Here is a 12,665-nt window from a genome sequence, read left to right as displayed (position 1 = left end):
TAACAGCTGATGGCTGTCCTGTAGTTACAGCTGATGGCTGTCCTGTTGTAACAGCTGATGGTTCTCCTGTTGTTACAGCTGATGGCTGTCCTGTAGTCACAGCTGATGGCTGTCCTGTAGTTGATGTTGGTGGTAGAGCTGTCGTTACAGCTGATGGCTGTCCTGTAGTTATAGCTGATGGCTTTCCTGTTGTAACAGCTGATGGCTGTCCTGTAGTAGATGTTGGTGGTAGCGCTGTTGTTACAGCTGATGGCTGTCCTGTAGTTATAGCTGATGGCTGTCCTGTAGTCACAGCTGATGGCCGTAATGTTGTTACAGCTGATGGCTGTCCAGTAGTCACAGCTGATGGTTGTCCTGTTGTAACAGCTGATGGCTGTCCTGTAGTTATAGCTGATGGCTGTCCTGTTGTAACAGCTGATGGTTCTGTTGTTACAGCTGATGGCTGTCCTGTAGTTGATGTTGGTGGTAGAGCTGTCGTTACAGCTGATGGCTGTCCTGTAGTTATAGCTGATGGTTGTCCTGTTGTAACAGCTGATGGCTGTCCTGTAGTAGATGTTGGTGGTAGAGCTGTTGTTACAGCTGATGGCTGTCCTGTAGTTATAGTTGATGGCTGTTCTGTAGTCACAGCTGATGGCCGTCCTGTTGTTACAGCTGATGGCTCTCCTGTTGTTACAGCTGAGGGCTGTCCTGTAGTCACAACTGATGGCTCTCCTGTTGTTGATGTTGGTGGTAGAGCTGTAGTCACAACTGATGGCTGTCCTGTAGTTGATGTTGGTGGTAGAGCAGTAGTTATAGCTGATGGCTGTCCTGTAGTAACAGCTGTAGGCTGTCCTGTAGTAGATGTTGGTGGTAGAGCGGTTGTTACAGCTGATGGCTGTCCTGTAGTTATAGCTGATGGCTGTCCTGTAGTCACAGCTGATGGCCGTCCTGTAGTCAAAGCTGATGGCCGTCCTGTTGTTACAACTGATGGCTGCCCTGTAGTTATAGCTGATGGCCGTCCTGTTGTAGTAGCTGATGGTTGTTCTGTTGTAACAGCGGATGGCTCTCCTGTTGTGACAGCTGATGGTTGCCCTGTAGTTATAGCTGATGGCTGCCCTGTAGTTGATGTTGGTGGTAGAGCAGTTGTTACAGCTGATGGTTCATCTGTTGTAACAGCTGATGGCTCTCCTGTTGTTACAACTGATGGCTGTACGGTAGTCGATATTGGTGGTAGAGCTGTAGTCACAGCTGATGGCTGTCCTGTAGTCACAGCTGATGGCTGGCCTGTAGTCACAGCTGATGGCTGTCCTGTAGTTGATGTTGGTGGTAGAGCTGTCGTTACAGCTGATGGCTTTCCTGTAGTCACAGCTGATGGCTGTCCTGTAGTCACAGCTGATGGCTGTCCTGTACTTGATGTTGGTGGTAGAGCTGTTGTTACAGCTGATGGCTGTCCTGTAGTTACAGCTGATGGCCGTCCTGTAGTCACAGCTGTTGGCCGTCCTGTTGTTACAGTTGATGGCTGTCCTGTAGTAACAGCTGACGGTTGTCCTGTTGTAACAACTGATGGCTCTCCTGTTGTTACAGCTGATGGCTGTCCTGTAGTCACAACTGATGGCTGTCCTGTAGTCACAACTGATGGCTCTCCTGTTGTTGATGTGGGTGGTAGAGCTGTAGTCACGGCTGATGGCTGTCCTGTAGTCACAACTGATGGCTGTCCTGTAGTTGTTGATGTTGGTGGTAGAGCTGTCGTTACAGCTAATGGCTGTCCTGTAGTCACAGCTGATGGCTGTCCTGTTGTCACAGTTGATGGCTGTCCTGTAGTCACAGCTGATGGCTGTCCTGTAGTTGATGTTGGTGGTAGAGCTGTTGTTACAGCTGATGGCTGTCCTGTAGTTATAGTTGATGGCTGTTCTGTAGTCACAGCTGATGGCCGTCCTGTTGTTACAGCTGATGGCTGTCCTGTAGTAACAGCTGATGGTTGTCCTGTTGTAACAACTGATGGCTCTCCTGTTGTTACAGTTGAGGGCTGTCCTGTAGTTGAGGGCTGTCCAGTAGTTGATGTCGGTGGTAGAGCAGTTGTTACAGCTGATGGCTGTAATGTAGTTGATGTTGGTGGTAGAGCTGTTGTTCCTGTAGTCACAGCTGATGGTTGTCCTGTTGTAACAACTGATGGCTCTCCTGTTGTTACAGTTGATGGCTGTCCTGTAGTCACAGCTGATGGCTCTCCTGTTGTTGATGTTGGTGGTAGAGCTGTAGTCACGGCTGATGGCCGTCCTGTAGTCACAACTGATGGCTGTCCTGTAGTTGATGTTGGTGGTAGAGCAGTAGTTATAGCTGATGGCCGTCCTGTAGTTACAGATGACGGTTGTCCTGTTGTAACAACTGATGGCTCTCCTGTTGTTACAGCAGATGGCTGTCCTGTAGTCACAACTGATGGCTCTCCTGTTGTTGATGTTGGTGGTAGAGCTGTAGTCACGGCTGATGGCCGTCCTGTAGTCACAACTGATGGCTGTCCTGTAGTTGATGTTGGTGGTAGAGCTGTCGTTACAGCTGATGGCTGTCCTGTAGTCACAGCTGATGGCTGTCCTGTAGTCACAGCTGATGGCTGTCCTGTAGTTGATGTTGGTGGTAGAGCTGTTGTTACAGCTGATGGCTGTCCTGTAGTTACAGCTGATGGCTGTCCTGTAGTCACAGCTGATGGCTGTCCTGTTGTCACAGCTGATGGCTGTCCTGTAGTCACAGCTGATGGCTGTCCTGTAGTTGATGTTGGTGGTAGAGCTGTTGTTACAGCTGATGGCTGTCCTGTAGTTATAGTTGATGGCTGTTCTGTAGTCACAGCTGATGGCCGTCCTGTTGTTACAGCTGATGGCTGTCCTGTAGTAACAGCTGATGGTTGTCCTGTTGTAACAACTGATGGCTCTCCTGTTGTTACAGCTGAGGGCTGTCCTGTAGTTGATGTCGGTGGTAGAGCAGTTGTTACAGCTGATGGCTGTAATGTAGTTGATGTTGGTGGTAGAGCTGTTGTTCCTGTAGTCACAGCTGATGGTTGTCCTGTTGTAACAACTGATGGCTCTCCTGTTGTTACAGTTGATGGCTGTCCTGTAGTCACAGCTGATGGCTCTCCTGTTGTTGATGTTGGTGGTAGAGCTGTAGTCACGGCTGATGGCCGTCCTGTAGTCACAACTGATGGCTGTCCTGTAGTTGATGTTGGTGGTAGAGCAGTAGTTATAGCTGATGGCCGTCCTGTAGTAACAGATGACGGTTGTCCTGTTGTAACAACTGATGGCTCTCCTGTTGTTACAGCTGATGGCTGTCCTGTAGTCACAACTGATGGCTCTCCTGTTGTTGATGTTGGTGGTAGAGCTGTAGTCACGGCTGATGGCCGTCCTGTAGTCACAACTGATGGCTGTCCTGTAGTTGATGTTGATGGTAGAGCAGTAGTTATAGCTGATGGCTGTCCTGTGGTAACAGCAGTAGGCTGTCCTGTAGTAGATGTTGGTGGTAGAGCTGTTGTTACAGCTGATGGCTGTCCTGTAGTTATAGCTGATGGCTGTCCTGTAGTCACAGCTGATGGCCGTCCTGTTGTTACAACTGACGGCTGCCCTGTAGTTATAGCTGATGGCCGTCCTGTTGTAGCAGCTGATGGTTGTTCTGTTGTAACAGCGGATGGCTCTCCTGTAGTCACAGCTGATGGCTGTCCGGTAGTTGATATTGGTGGTAGAGCTGTAGTCACAGCTGATGGCTGTCCTGTTGTAACAGCTGATGGTTCTCCTGTAGTCACAGCTGATGGCTGTCCTGTAGTTGATGTTGGTGGTAGAGCTGTCGTTACAGCTGATGGCTGTCCGGTAGTCACAGCTGATGGCTGCCCTGTAGTCACAGCTGATGGCTGTCCTGTAGTTGATGTTGGTGGTAGAGCTGTTGTTACAGCTGATGGCTGTCCTGTAGTTATAGCTGATGGCTGTCCTGTAGTTATAGTTGATGGCTGTTCTGTAGTCACAGCTAATGGCCGTCCTGTTGTTACAGCTGATGGCTGTCCTGTAGTCACAGCTGAGGGCTGTCCTGTAGTCACAGCTGATGGCCGTCTCGTTGTTACAACTGATGGCTGCCCTGTAGTTACAGCTGATGGCCTTCCTGTTGTAACAGCTGATGGTTGACCTGTAGTAACAGCTGATGGCTGTCCTGTAGTTGATGTTGGCGGTAGAGCTGTTGTTACAGCTGATGGCTCTCCCGTAGTTATAGCTGATGGCTGTCCTGTAGTCACAGCTGACGGTTGTCCTGTTGTTACAGCTGATGGTTGTCCTGTTGTAACAGCTGATGGCTCTCCTGTTGTGACAGCTGATGGCTGTCCTGTAGTTGATGTTGGTGGTAGAGCTGTTGTTACAGCTGATGGATGTCCTGTAGTTATAGCTGATGGCTCTCGTGTTGTAACAGCTGATGGTTGTCCTGTAGTTGATGTTGGTGGTAGAGCTGTTGTTACAGCTGATGGCTGTCCTGTAGTCACAGCTGATGGTTGTGCTGTTGTAACAGCTGATGGTTGTCCTGTAGTTGATGTTGGTGGTAGAGCAGTTGTCACAGCTGATGGTTGACCTGTTGTAACAGCTGATGGTTGACCTGTTGTAACAGCTGATGGCTCTCCTGTTGTGACAGCTGATGGCTGTCCTGTAGTTGATGTTGGTGGTAGAGCAGTTGTTACAGCTGATGGTTGACCAGTTGTAACAGCTGATGGCTCTCCTGTTGTTATAGCTGATGGCTGTCCTGTAGTTGATGTTGGTGGTAGAGCTGTTGTTACAGCTGATGGCTGTCCTGTAGTTATAGCTGATGGCTCTCCTGTTGTAACAGCTGATGGTTGTCCTGTAGTTGATGTTGGTGGTAGAGCTGTTGTTACAGCTGATGGCTGTCCTGTAGTTATACCTGATGGCTGTCCTGTTGTAACAGCTGATGGTTGTCCAGTTGTAACAGCTGATGGCTGTCCTGTAGTGGATGTTGGTGGTAGAGCCGTTGTCACAGCTGATGGCTGTCCTGTTGTAATAGCCGATGGCTGTCCTGTAGTTATAGCTGATGGCTTTCCTGTAGTCACAGCTGACGGTTGTAATGTTGTTACAGCTGATGGTTGTCCTGTTGTAACAGCTGATGGTTGTCCTGTTGTAACAGCTAATGGGTGTCCTGTAGTTGATTTTGGTGGTAGAGCTGTTGTTACAGCTGACGGTTGTCCTGTTGTAGCAGCTGATGGTTCTCTTGTAGTCACAGCTGATAGCTGTCCTGTAGTTGATGTTGGTGGTAGAGCTGTTGTTACAGCTGATGACTGTCTTGTAGTCACAGCTGATGGTTGTCCTGTTGTAACAGCTGATGGCTGTCCTGTAGTTGATGTTGGAGTTAGAGCAGTTGTTACAGCTGATGGTTGACCTGTAGTCACAGCTGATGGCTGTCCTGTAGTTGATGTTGGTGGTAGAGCTGTTGTTACAGCTGATGGTTGTCCTGTAGTCACAGCTGATGGCTGTCCTGTAGTGACAGCTGATGGCCGTCCTGTAGTCACAGCTGATGGCCGTCCTGTTGTTACAGCTGATGGTTGACCTGTAGTAACAGCTGATGGCTGTCCTGTAGTTGAGGTTGGCGGTAGAGCTGTTGTTACAGCTGATGGCTCTCCCGTAGTTATAGCTGATGGCTGTCCTGTAGTCACAGCTGACGGTTGTCCTGTTGTTACAGCTGATGGTTGTCCTGTTGTAACAGCTGATGGCTCTCCTGTTGTGACAGCTGATGGGTGTCCTGTAGTTGATGTTGGTGGTAGAGCTGTTGTTACAGCTGATGGCTGTCCTGTAGTTATAGCTGATGGCTCTCGTGTTGTAACAGCTGATGGTTGTCCTGTAGTTGATGTTGGTGGTAGAGCTGTTGTTACAGCTGATGGCTGTCCTGTAGTCACAGCTGATGGTTGTGCTGTTGTAACAGCTGATGGTTGTCCTGTAGTTGATGTTGGTGGTAGAGTAGTTGTCACAGCTGATGGTTGACCTGTTGTAACAGCTGATGGCTCTCCTGTTGTGACAGCTGATGGCTGTCCTGTAGTTGATGTTGGTGGTAGAGCAGTTGTTACAGCTGATGGTTGACCAGTTGTAACAGCTGATGGCTCTCCTGTTGTTATAGCTGATGGCTGTCCTGTAGTTGATGTTGGTGGTAGAGCTGTTGTTACAGCTGATGGCTGTCCTGTAGTTATAGCTGATGGCTCTCCTGTTGTAACAGCTGATGGTTGTCCTGTAGTTGATGTTGGTGGTAGAGCTGTTGTTACAGCTGATGGCTGTCCTGTAGTTATACCTGATGGCTGTCCTGTTGTAACAGCTGGTGGTTGTCCTGTTGTAACAGCTGATGGCTGTCCTGTAGTGGATGTTGGTGGTAGAGCCGTTGTCACAGCTGATGGCTGTCCTGTTGTAATAGCTGATGGCTGTCCTGTAGTTATAGCTGATGGCTTTCCTGTAGTCACAGTTGACGGTTGTAATGTTGTTACAGCTGATGGTTGTCCTGTTGTAACAGCTGATGGCTGTCCTGTAGTTGATGTTGGAGGTAGAGCAGTTGTTACAGCTGATGGTTGACCTGTAGTCACAGCTGATGGCTGTCCTGTAGTTGATGTTGGTGGTAGAGCTGTTGTTACAGCTGATGGTTGTCCTGTAGTCACAGCTGATGGCTGTCCTGTAGTCACAGCTGATGGCCGTCCTGTAGTCACAGCTGATGGCCGTCCTGTTGTTACAGCTGATGGTTGTCCTGTTGTAACAGCTGATGGTTGTCCTGTTGTGACAGCTGATGGCCGTCCTGTTGTTACAGCTGATGGCTGTCCTGTAGCTGATGTTGGCAGTAGAGCTGTTGTTACAGCTGATGGCTCTCCTGTAGTTATAGCTGGTGGCTGTCCTGTAGTCACAGCTGACGGTTGTCCTGTTGTTACAGCTGATGGTTGTCCTGTTGTAACAGCTGATGGCTGTCCTGTTGTAACAGCTGATGGCTCTCCTGTTGTAACAGCTGATGGCTCTCCTGTTGTAACAGCTGATGGCTGTCCTGTAGTCACAGCAGATGGCAGTCCCGTTGTTACAGCTGATGGCTGTCCTGTAGTTGATGTTGGTGGTAGAGCTGTTGTTACAGCTGATGGCTGTCCTGTAGTTATAGCTGATGGCTCTCCTGTTGTAACAGCTGATGGTTGTCCTGTAGTTGATGTTGGTGGTAGAGCTGTTGTTACAGTTGATTGCTGTCTTGTAGTCACAGCTGATGGTTGTGCTGTTGTAACAGCTGATGGCTGTCCTGTAGTTGATGTTGGTGGTAGAGCAGTTGTTACAGCTGATGGTTTACCTGTTGTAACAGCTGATGGCTCTCCTGTTGTAACAGCTGATGGCTCTCCTGTTGTGACAGCTGATGGCTGTCCTGTAGTTGATGTTGGTGGTAGAGCAGTTGTTACAGCTGATGGTTGACCTGTTGTAACAGCTGATGGCTCTCCTGTTGTTACAGCTGATGGTTGTCCTGTTGTAACAGCTGATGGCTGTCCTGTAGTGGATGTTGGTGGTAGAGCCGTTGTTACAGCTGATGGTTGTCCTGTAGTCACAGCTGATGGCTGTCCTGTAGTCACAGCTGATGGCCGTCCTGTAGTCACAGCTGATGGCCGTCCTGTTACAGCTGATGGTTGTCCTGTTGTAACAGCTGATGGTTGTCCTGTTGTGACAGCTAATGGCCGTCCTGTTGTTACAGCTGATGGCTGTCCTGTAGCTGATGTTGGCGGTAGAGCTGTTGTTACAGCTGATGGCTCTCCTGTAGTTATAGCTGGTGGCTGTCCTGTAGTCACAGCTGACGGTTGTCCTGTTGTTACAGCTGATGGTTGTCCTGTTGTAACAGCTGATGGCTGTCCTGTTGTAACAGCTGATGGCTCTCCTGTTGTAACAGCTGATGGCTCTCCTGTTGTAACAGCTGATGGCTGTCCTGTAGTCACAGCAGATGGCAGTCCCGTTGTTACAGCTGATGGCTGTCCTGTAGTTGATGTTGGTGGTAGAGCTGTTGTTACAGCTGATGGCTGTCCTGTAGTTATAGCTGATGGCTCTCCTGTTGTAACAGCTGATGGTTGTCCTGTAGTTGATGTTGGTGGTAGAGCTGTTGTTACAGTTGATTGCTGTCTTGTAGTCACAGCTGATGGTTGTGCTGTTGTAACAGCTGATGGCTGTCCTGTAGTTGATGTTGGTGGTAGAGCAGTTGTTACAGCTGATGGTTTACCTGTTGTAACAGCTGATGGCTCTCCTGTTGTAACAGCTGATGGCTCTCCTGTTGTGACAGCTGATGGCTGTCCTGTAGTTGATGTTGGTGGTAGAGCAGTTGTTACAGCTGATGGTTGACCTGTTGTAACAGCTGATGGTTGACCTGTTGTAACAGCTGATGGCTCTCCTGTTGTTACAGCTGATGGTTGTCCTGTTGTAACAGCTGATGGCTGTCCTGTAGTGGATGTTGGTGATAGAGGCGTTGTCACAGCTGATGGCTGTCCTGTAGTCACAGCTGACGGTTGTCCTGTTGTTACAGCTGATGGTTGTTCTGTTGTAACAGCTGATGGTTGTCCTGTTGTAGCAGCTGATGGTTCTCTTGTAGTCACAGCTGATGGCTGTCCTGTAGTTGATGTTGGTGGTAGAGCTGTTGTTACAGCTGATGGCTGTCCTGTAGTCACAGCTGATGGCTGTCCTGTAGTCACAGCTGTTGGCTGTCCTGTAGTTGATGTTGGAGGTAGAGCAGTTGTTACAGCTGATGGTTGACCTGTAGTCACAGCTGATGGTTGACCTGTAGTCACAGCTGATGACTGTCCTGTAGTTGATGTTGGTGGTAGAGCTGTTGTTACAGCTGATGGCTGTCCTGTAGTTACAGCTGATGGCTCTCCTGTTGTTACAGCTGATGGTTGTCCTGTTGTAACAGCTGATGGCTGTCCTGTAGTGGATGTTGGTGGTAGAGCCGTTGTCACAGCTGATGGCTGTCCTGTAGTCACAGCTGATGGCTGTCCTGTTGTAACAGCTGATGGCTGTCCTGTAGTTATAGCTGATGGCTGTCCTGTAGTCACAGCTGACGGTTGTAATGTTGTTACAGCTGATGGTTGTCCTGTTGTAACAGCTGATGGTTGTCCTGTTGTAACAGCTGATGGCTGTCCTGTAGTTGATTTTCGTGGTAGAGCTGTTGTTACAGTTGACGGTTGTCCTGTTGTAGCAGCTGATGATGGTTCTCTTGTAGTCACAGCTGATGGCTGTCCTGTAGTTGATGTTGGTGGTAGAGCTGTTGTTACAGCTGATGGCTGTCCTGTAGTCACAGCTGATGGTTGTCCTGTTGTAACAGCTGATGGCTGTCCTGTAGTTGATGTTGGAGGTAGAGCAGTTGTTACAGCTGATGGTTGACCTGTAGTCACAGCTGATGGCTGTTCTGTAGTTGATGTTGGTGGTAGAGCTGTTGTTACAGCTGATGGTTGTCCTGTAGTCACAGCTGATGGCTGTCCTGTAGTAACAGCTGACGGTTGTCCTGTTGTTACAGCTGATGGTTGTCCTGTTGTAACAGCTGATGGCCGTCCTGTTGTTAGAGCTGATGGCTGTCCTGTAGTTGATGTTGGTGGTAGAGCTGTTGTTACAGCTGATGGCTGTCCTGTAGTTATAGCTGATGGCTCTCCTGTTGTAACAGCTGATGGTTGACCTGTTGTAACAGCTGATGGTTGTCCTGTTGTAATAGCTGATGGCTGTCCTGTGGTGGATGTTCGTGGTAGAGCCGTTGTCACAGCTGATGGCTGTCCTGTAGTCACAGCTGATGGCTGTCCTGTAGTAACAGCTGACGGTTGTCCTGTTGTTACAGCTGATGGTTGTTCTGTTGTAACAGCTGATGGTTGTCCTGTTGTAGCAGCTGATGGTTCTCTTGTAGTCACAGCTGATGGCTGTCCTGTAGTTGATGTTGGTGGTAGAGCTGTTGTTACAGCTGATGGCTGTCCTGTAGTCACAGCTGATGGCTGTCCTGTAGTCACAGCTGTTGGCTGTCCTGTAGTTGATGTTGGAGGTAGAGCAGTTGTTACAGCTGATGGTTGACCTGTAGTCACAGCTGATGGCTGTCCTGTAGTTGATGTTGGTGGTAGAGCTGTTGTTACAGCTGATGGTTGTCCTGTAGTCACAGCTGATGGCTGTCCTGTAGTTACAGCTGATGGCCGTCCTGTTGTTACAGCTGATGGTTGTCCTGTTGTAACAGCTGATGGTTGTCCTGTTGTGACAGCTGATGGTTGTCCTGTTGTAACAGCTGATGGCTGTCCCGTAGTTAATGCTGGCGGTAGAGCTGTTGTTACAGCTGATGGTTGTCCTGTTGTAACAGCTGATGGCTCTCCTGTAGTTGATGTTGGTGGTAGAGCTGTTGTTACAGCTGATGGCTGTCCTGTAGTTATAGCTGATGGCTCTCCTGTTGTAACAGCTGATGGTTGTCCTGTAGTTGATGTTGGTGGTAGAGGAGTTGTTACAGCTGACGGTTGACCTGTTGTTACAGCTGATGGCTCTCCTGTTGTTACAGCTGATGGCTGTCCTGTAGTTGATGTTGGTGGTAGAACCGTTGATCCAGCTGATGGTTGACCTGTTGTAACAGCTGATGGCTGTCCTGTAGTTGATGTTGGTGGTAGAGCAGTTGTTACAGCTGATGGTTGACCTGTTGTAACAGCTGATGGCTCTCCTGTTGTTACAGCTGATGGCTGTCCTGTAGTTGATGTTGGTGGTAGAGCTGTTGTTACAGCTGATGGCTGTCCTGTAGTCACAGCTGATGGCTGTCCTGTAGTAACAGCTGACGGTTGTCCTGTTGTTACAGCTGATGGTTGTTCTGTTGTAACAGCTGATGGTTGTCCTGTTGTAGCAGCTGATGGTTCTCTTGTAGTCACAGCTGATGGCTGTCCTGTAGTTGATGTTGGTGGTAGAGCTGTTGTTACAGCTGATGGCTGTCCTGTAGTCACAGCTGATGGCTGTCCTGTAGTCACAGCTGTTGGCTGTCCTGTAGTTGATGTTGGAGGTAGAGCAGTTGTTACAGCTGATGGTTGACCTGTAGTCACAGCTGATGGCTGTCCTGTAGTTGATGTTGGTGGTAGAGCTGTTGTTACAGCTGATGGTTGTCCTGTAGTCACAGCTGATGGCTGTCCTGTAGTTACAGCTGATGGCCGTCCTGTTGTTACAGCTGATGGTTGTCCTGTTGTAACAGTTGATGGTTGTCCTGTTGTGACAGCTGATGGCTGTCCCGTAGTTAATGCTGGCGGTAGAGCTGTTGTTACAGCTGATGGTTGTCCTGTTGTAACAGCTGATGGCTCTCCTGTAGTTGATGTTGGTGGTAGAGCTGTTGTTACAGCTGATGGCTGTCCTGTAGTTATAGCTGATGGCTCTCCTGTTGTAACAGCTGATGGTTGTCCTGTAGTTGATGTTGGTGGTAGAGGAGTTGTTACAGCTGACGGTTGACCTGTTGTTACAGCTGATGGCTCTCCTGTTTTTACAGCTGATGGCTGTCCTGTAGTTGATGTTGGTGGTAGAACAGTTGATCCAGCTGATGGTTGACCTGTTGTAACAGCTGATGGCTGTCCTGTAGTTGATGTTGGTGGTAGAGCAGTTGTTACAGCTGATGGTTGACCTGTTGTAACAGCTGATGGCTCTCCTGTTGTTACAGCTGATGGCTGTCCTGTAGTTGATGTTGGTGGTAGAGCTGTTGTTACAGCTGATGGCTGTCCTGTAGTTATAGCTGATGGCTGTCCTGTAGACACAGCTGATGGCTGTTCTGTAGTCACAGCTGATGGCTGTCCTGTAGTTGATGTTGGAGGTAGAGCAGTTGTTACAGCTGATGGTTGACCTGTAGTAACAGCTGATGGCTGTGCTGTAGTTGATGTTGGTGGTAGAGCTGTTGTTACAGCTGATGGCTGTCCTGTAATCACAGCTGATGGTTGTCCTGTTGTAACAGCTGATGGTTGTCCTGTAGTTGATGTTGGTGGTAGAGGTGTTGTTACAGCTGACGACTGTCCTGTAGTTATAGCTGATGGCTCTCCTGTTGTAAAAGCTGATGGCTGTTCTGTGGTTGATGTTGCCGGTAGAGCTGTTGTTACAGCTGATGGCCGTCCCGTTGTTACAGCTGATGGCTGTCCTGTAGTTATAGCTGATGGCTGTCCTGTTGTTAGAGCTGATGGCTGTCCTGTTGTTACAGCTGATGGCTGTCCTGTTGTTACAGCTGATGGCAGTCCTGTTGTTACAACTGATGGCAGTCCTGTTGTTACAAGTGTTGGTGGTCCTGTTGTAGAAATTGTTGTCTGAACTGATGGTATGCTGGTTGTTATTGGTGGTTGTGCAGTTGTTATAGGCTTGAATGAAACAAATGTCGTCATTTGTGTGAGATCCAGAACTGATGTAGTAGATGGTAATGTTTGCCATGCCGTTACTGTTGACATTTGTCCGGTAGTATAGAGTTGTTCTGTTGTTAAAATAGATGGTTGTCCTGTTGTTACAGCTGGTCCTTCTACATCGCATCCAAGTAATTCAGTTCTTAACGTTGCTTTTTCCCCATTATAATCCACAATCTTTATTCTTAAAAACTGTGTTGTTATCGGTTGAATTAATTGGATCTTCTGAGATTCAAAATCGTTTTCATTGGCAGTCAGAACCGCATTAATGAATGAGAATTCTGTGCCATCATCACTGTAACCAATTTCC

General features: G+C 48.7%; 1 protein-coding gene across 1 annotated transcript; it reads right to left on the bottom strand.

The window, feature by feature from the left end:
• Positions 1–1,485: 1,485 nt before the first annotated feature.
• On the bottom strand, positions 1,486–3,286 carry LOC140055560 (uncharacterized; the record flags this gene model as incomplete). The annotated part of the gene is made up of 3 exons (XM_072100897.1): positions 1,486–1,551; positions 1,733–2,488; positions 2,768–3,286. Coding segments are annotated over 3 exons (1,341 nt in total), but the record flags the coding sequence as incomplete, so codon positions are not given.
• Between the last annotated feature and the right edge of the window lie 9,379 nt (positions 3,287–12,665).

Source organism: Antedon mediterranea, chromosome 7 (assembly GCF_964355755.1).
Source record: "Antedon mediterranea chromosome 7, ecAntMedi1.1, whole genome shotgun sequence".
In the NCBI taxonomy this organism is placed as follows: Eukaryota; Metazoa; Echinodermata; class Crinoidea; order Comatulida; family Antedonidae; genus Antedon; species Antedon mediterranea.
This window is presented reverse-complemented; position numbering and strand designations above follow the sequence as displayed.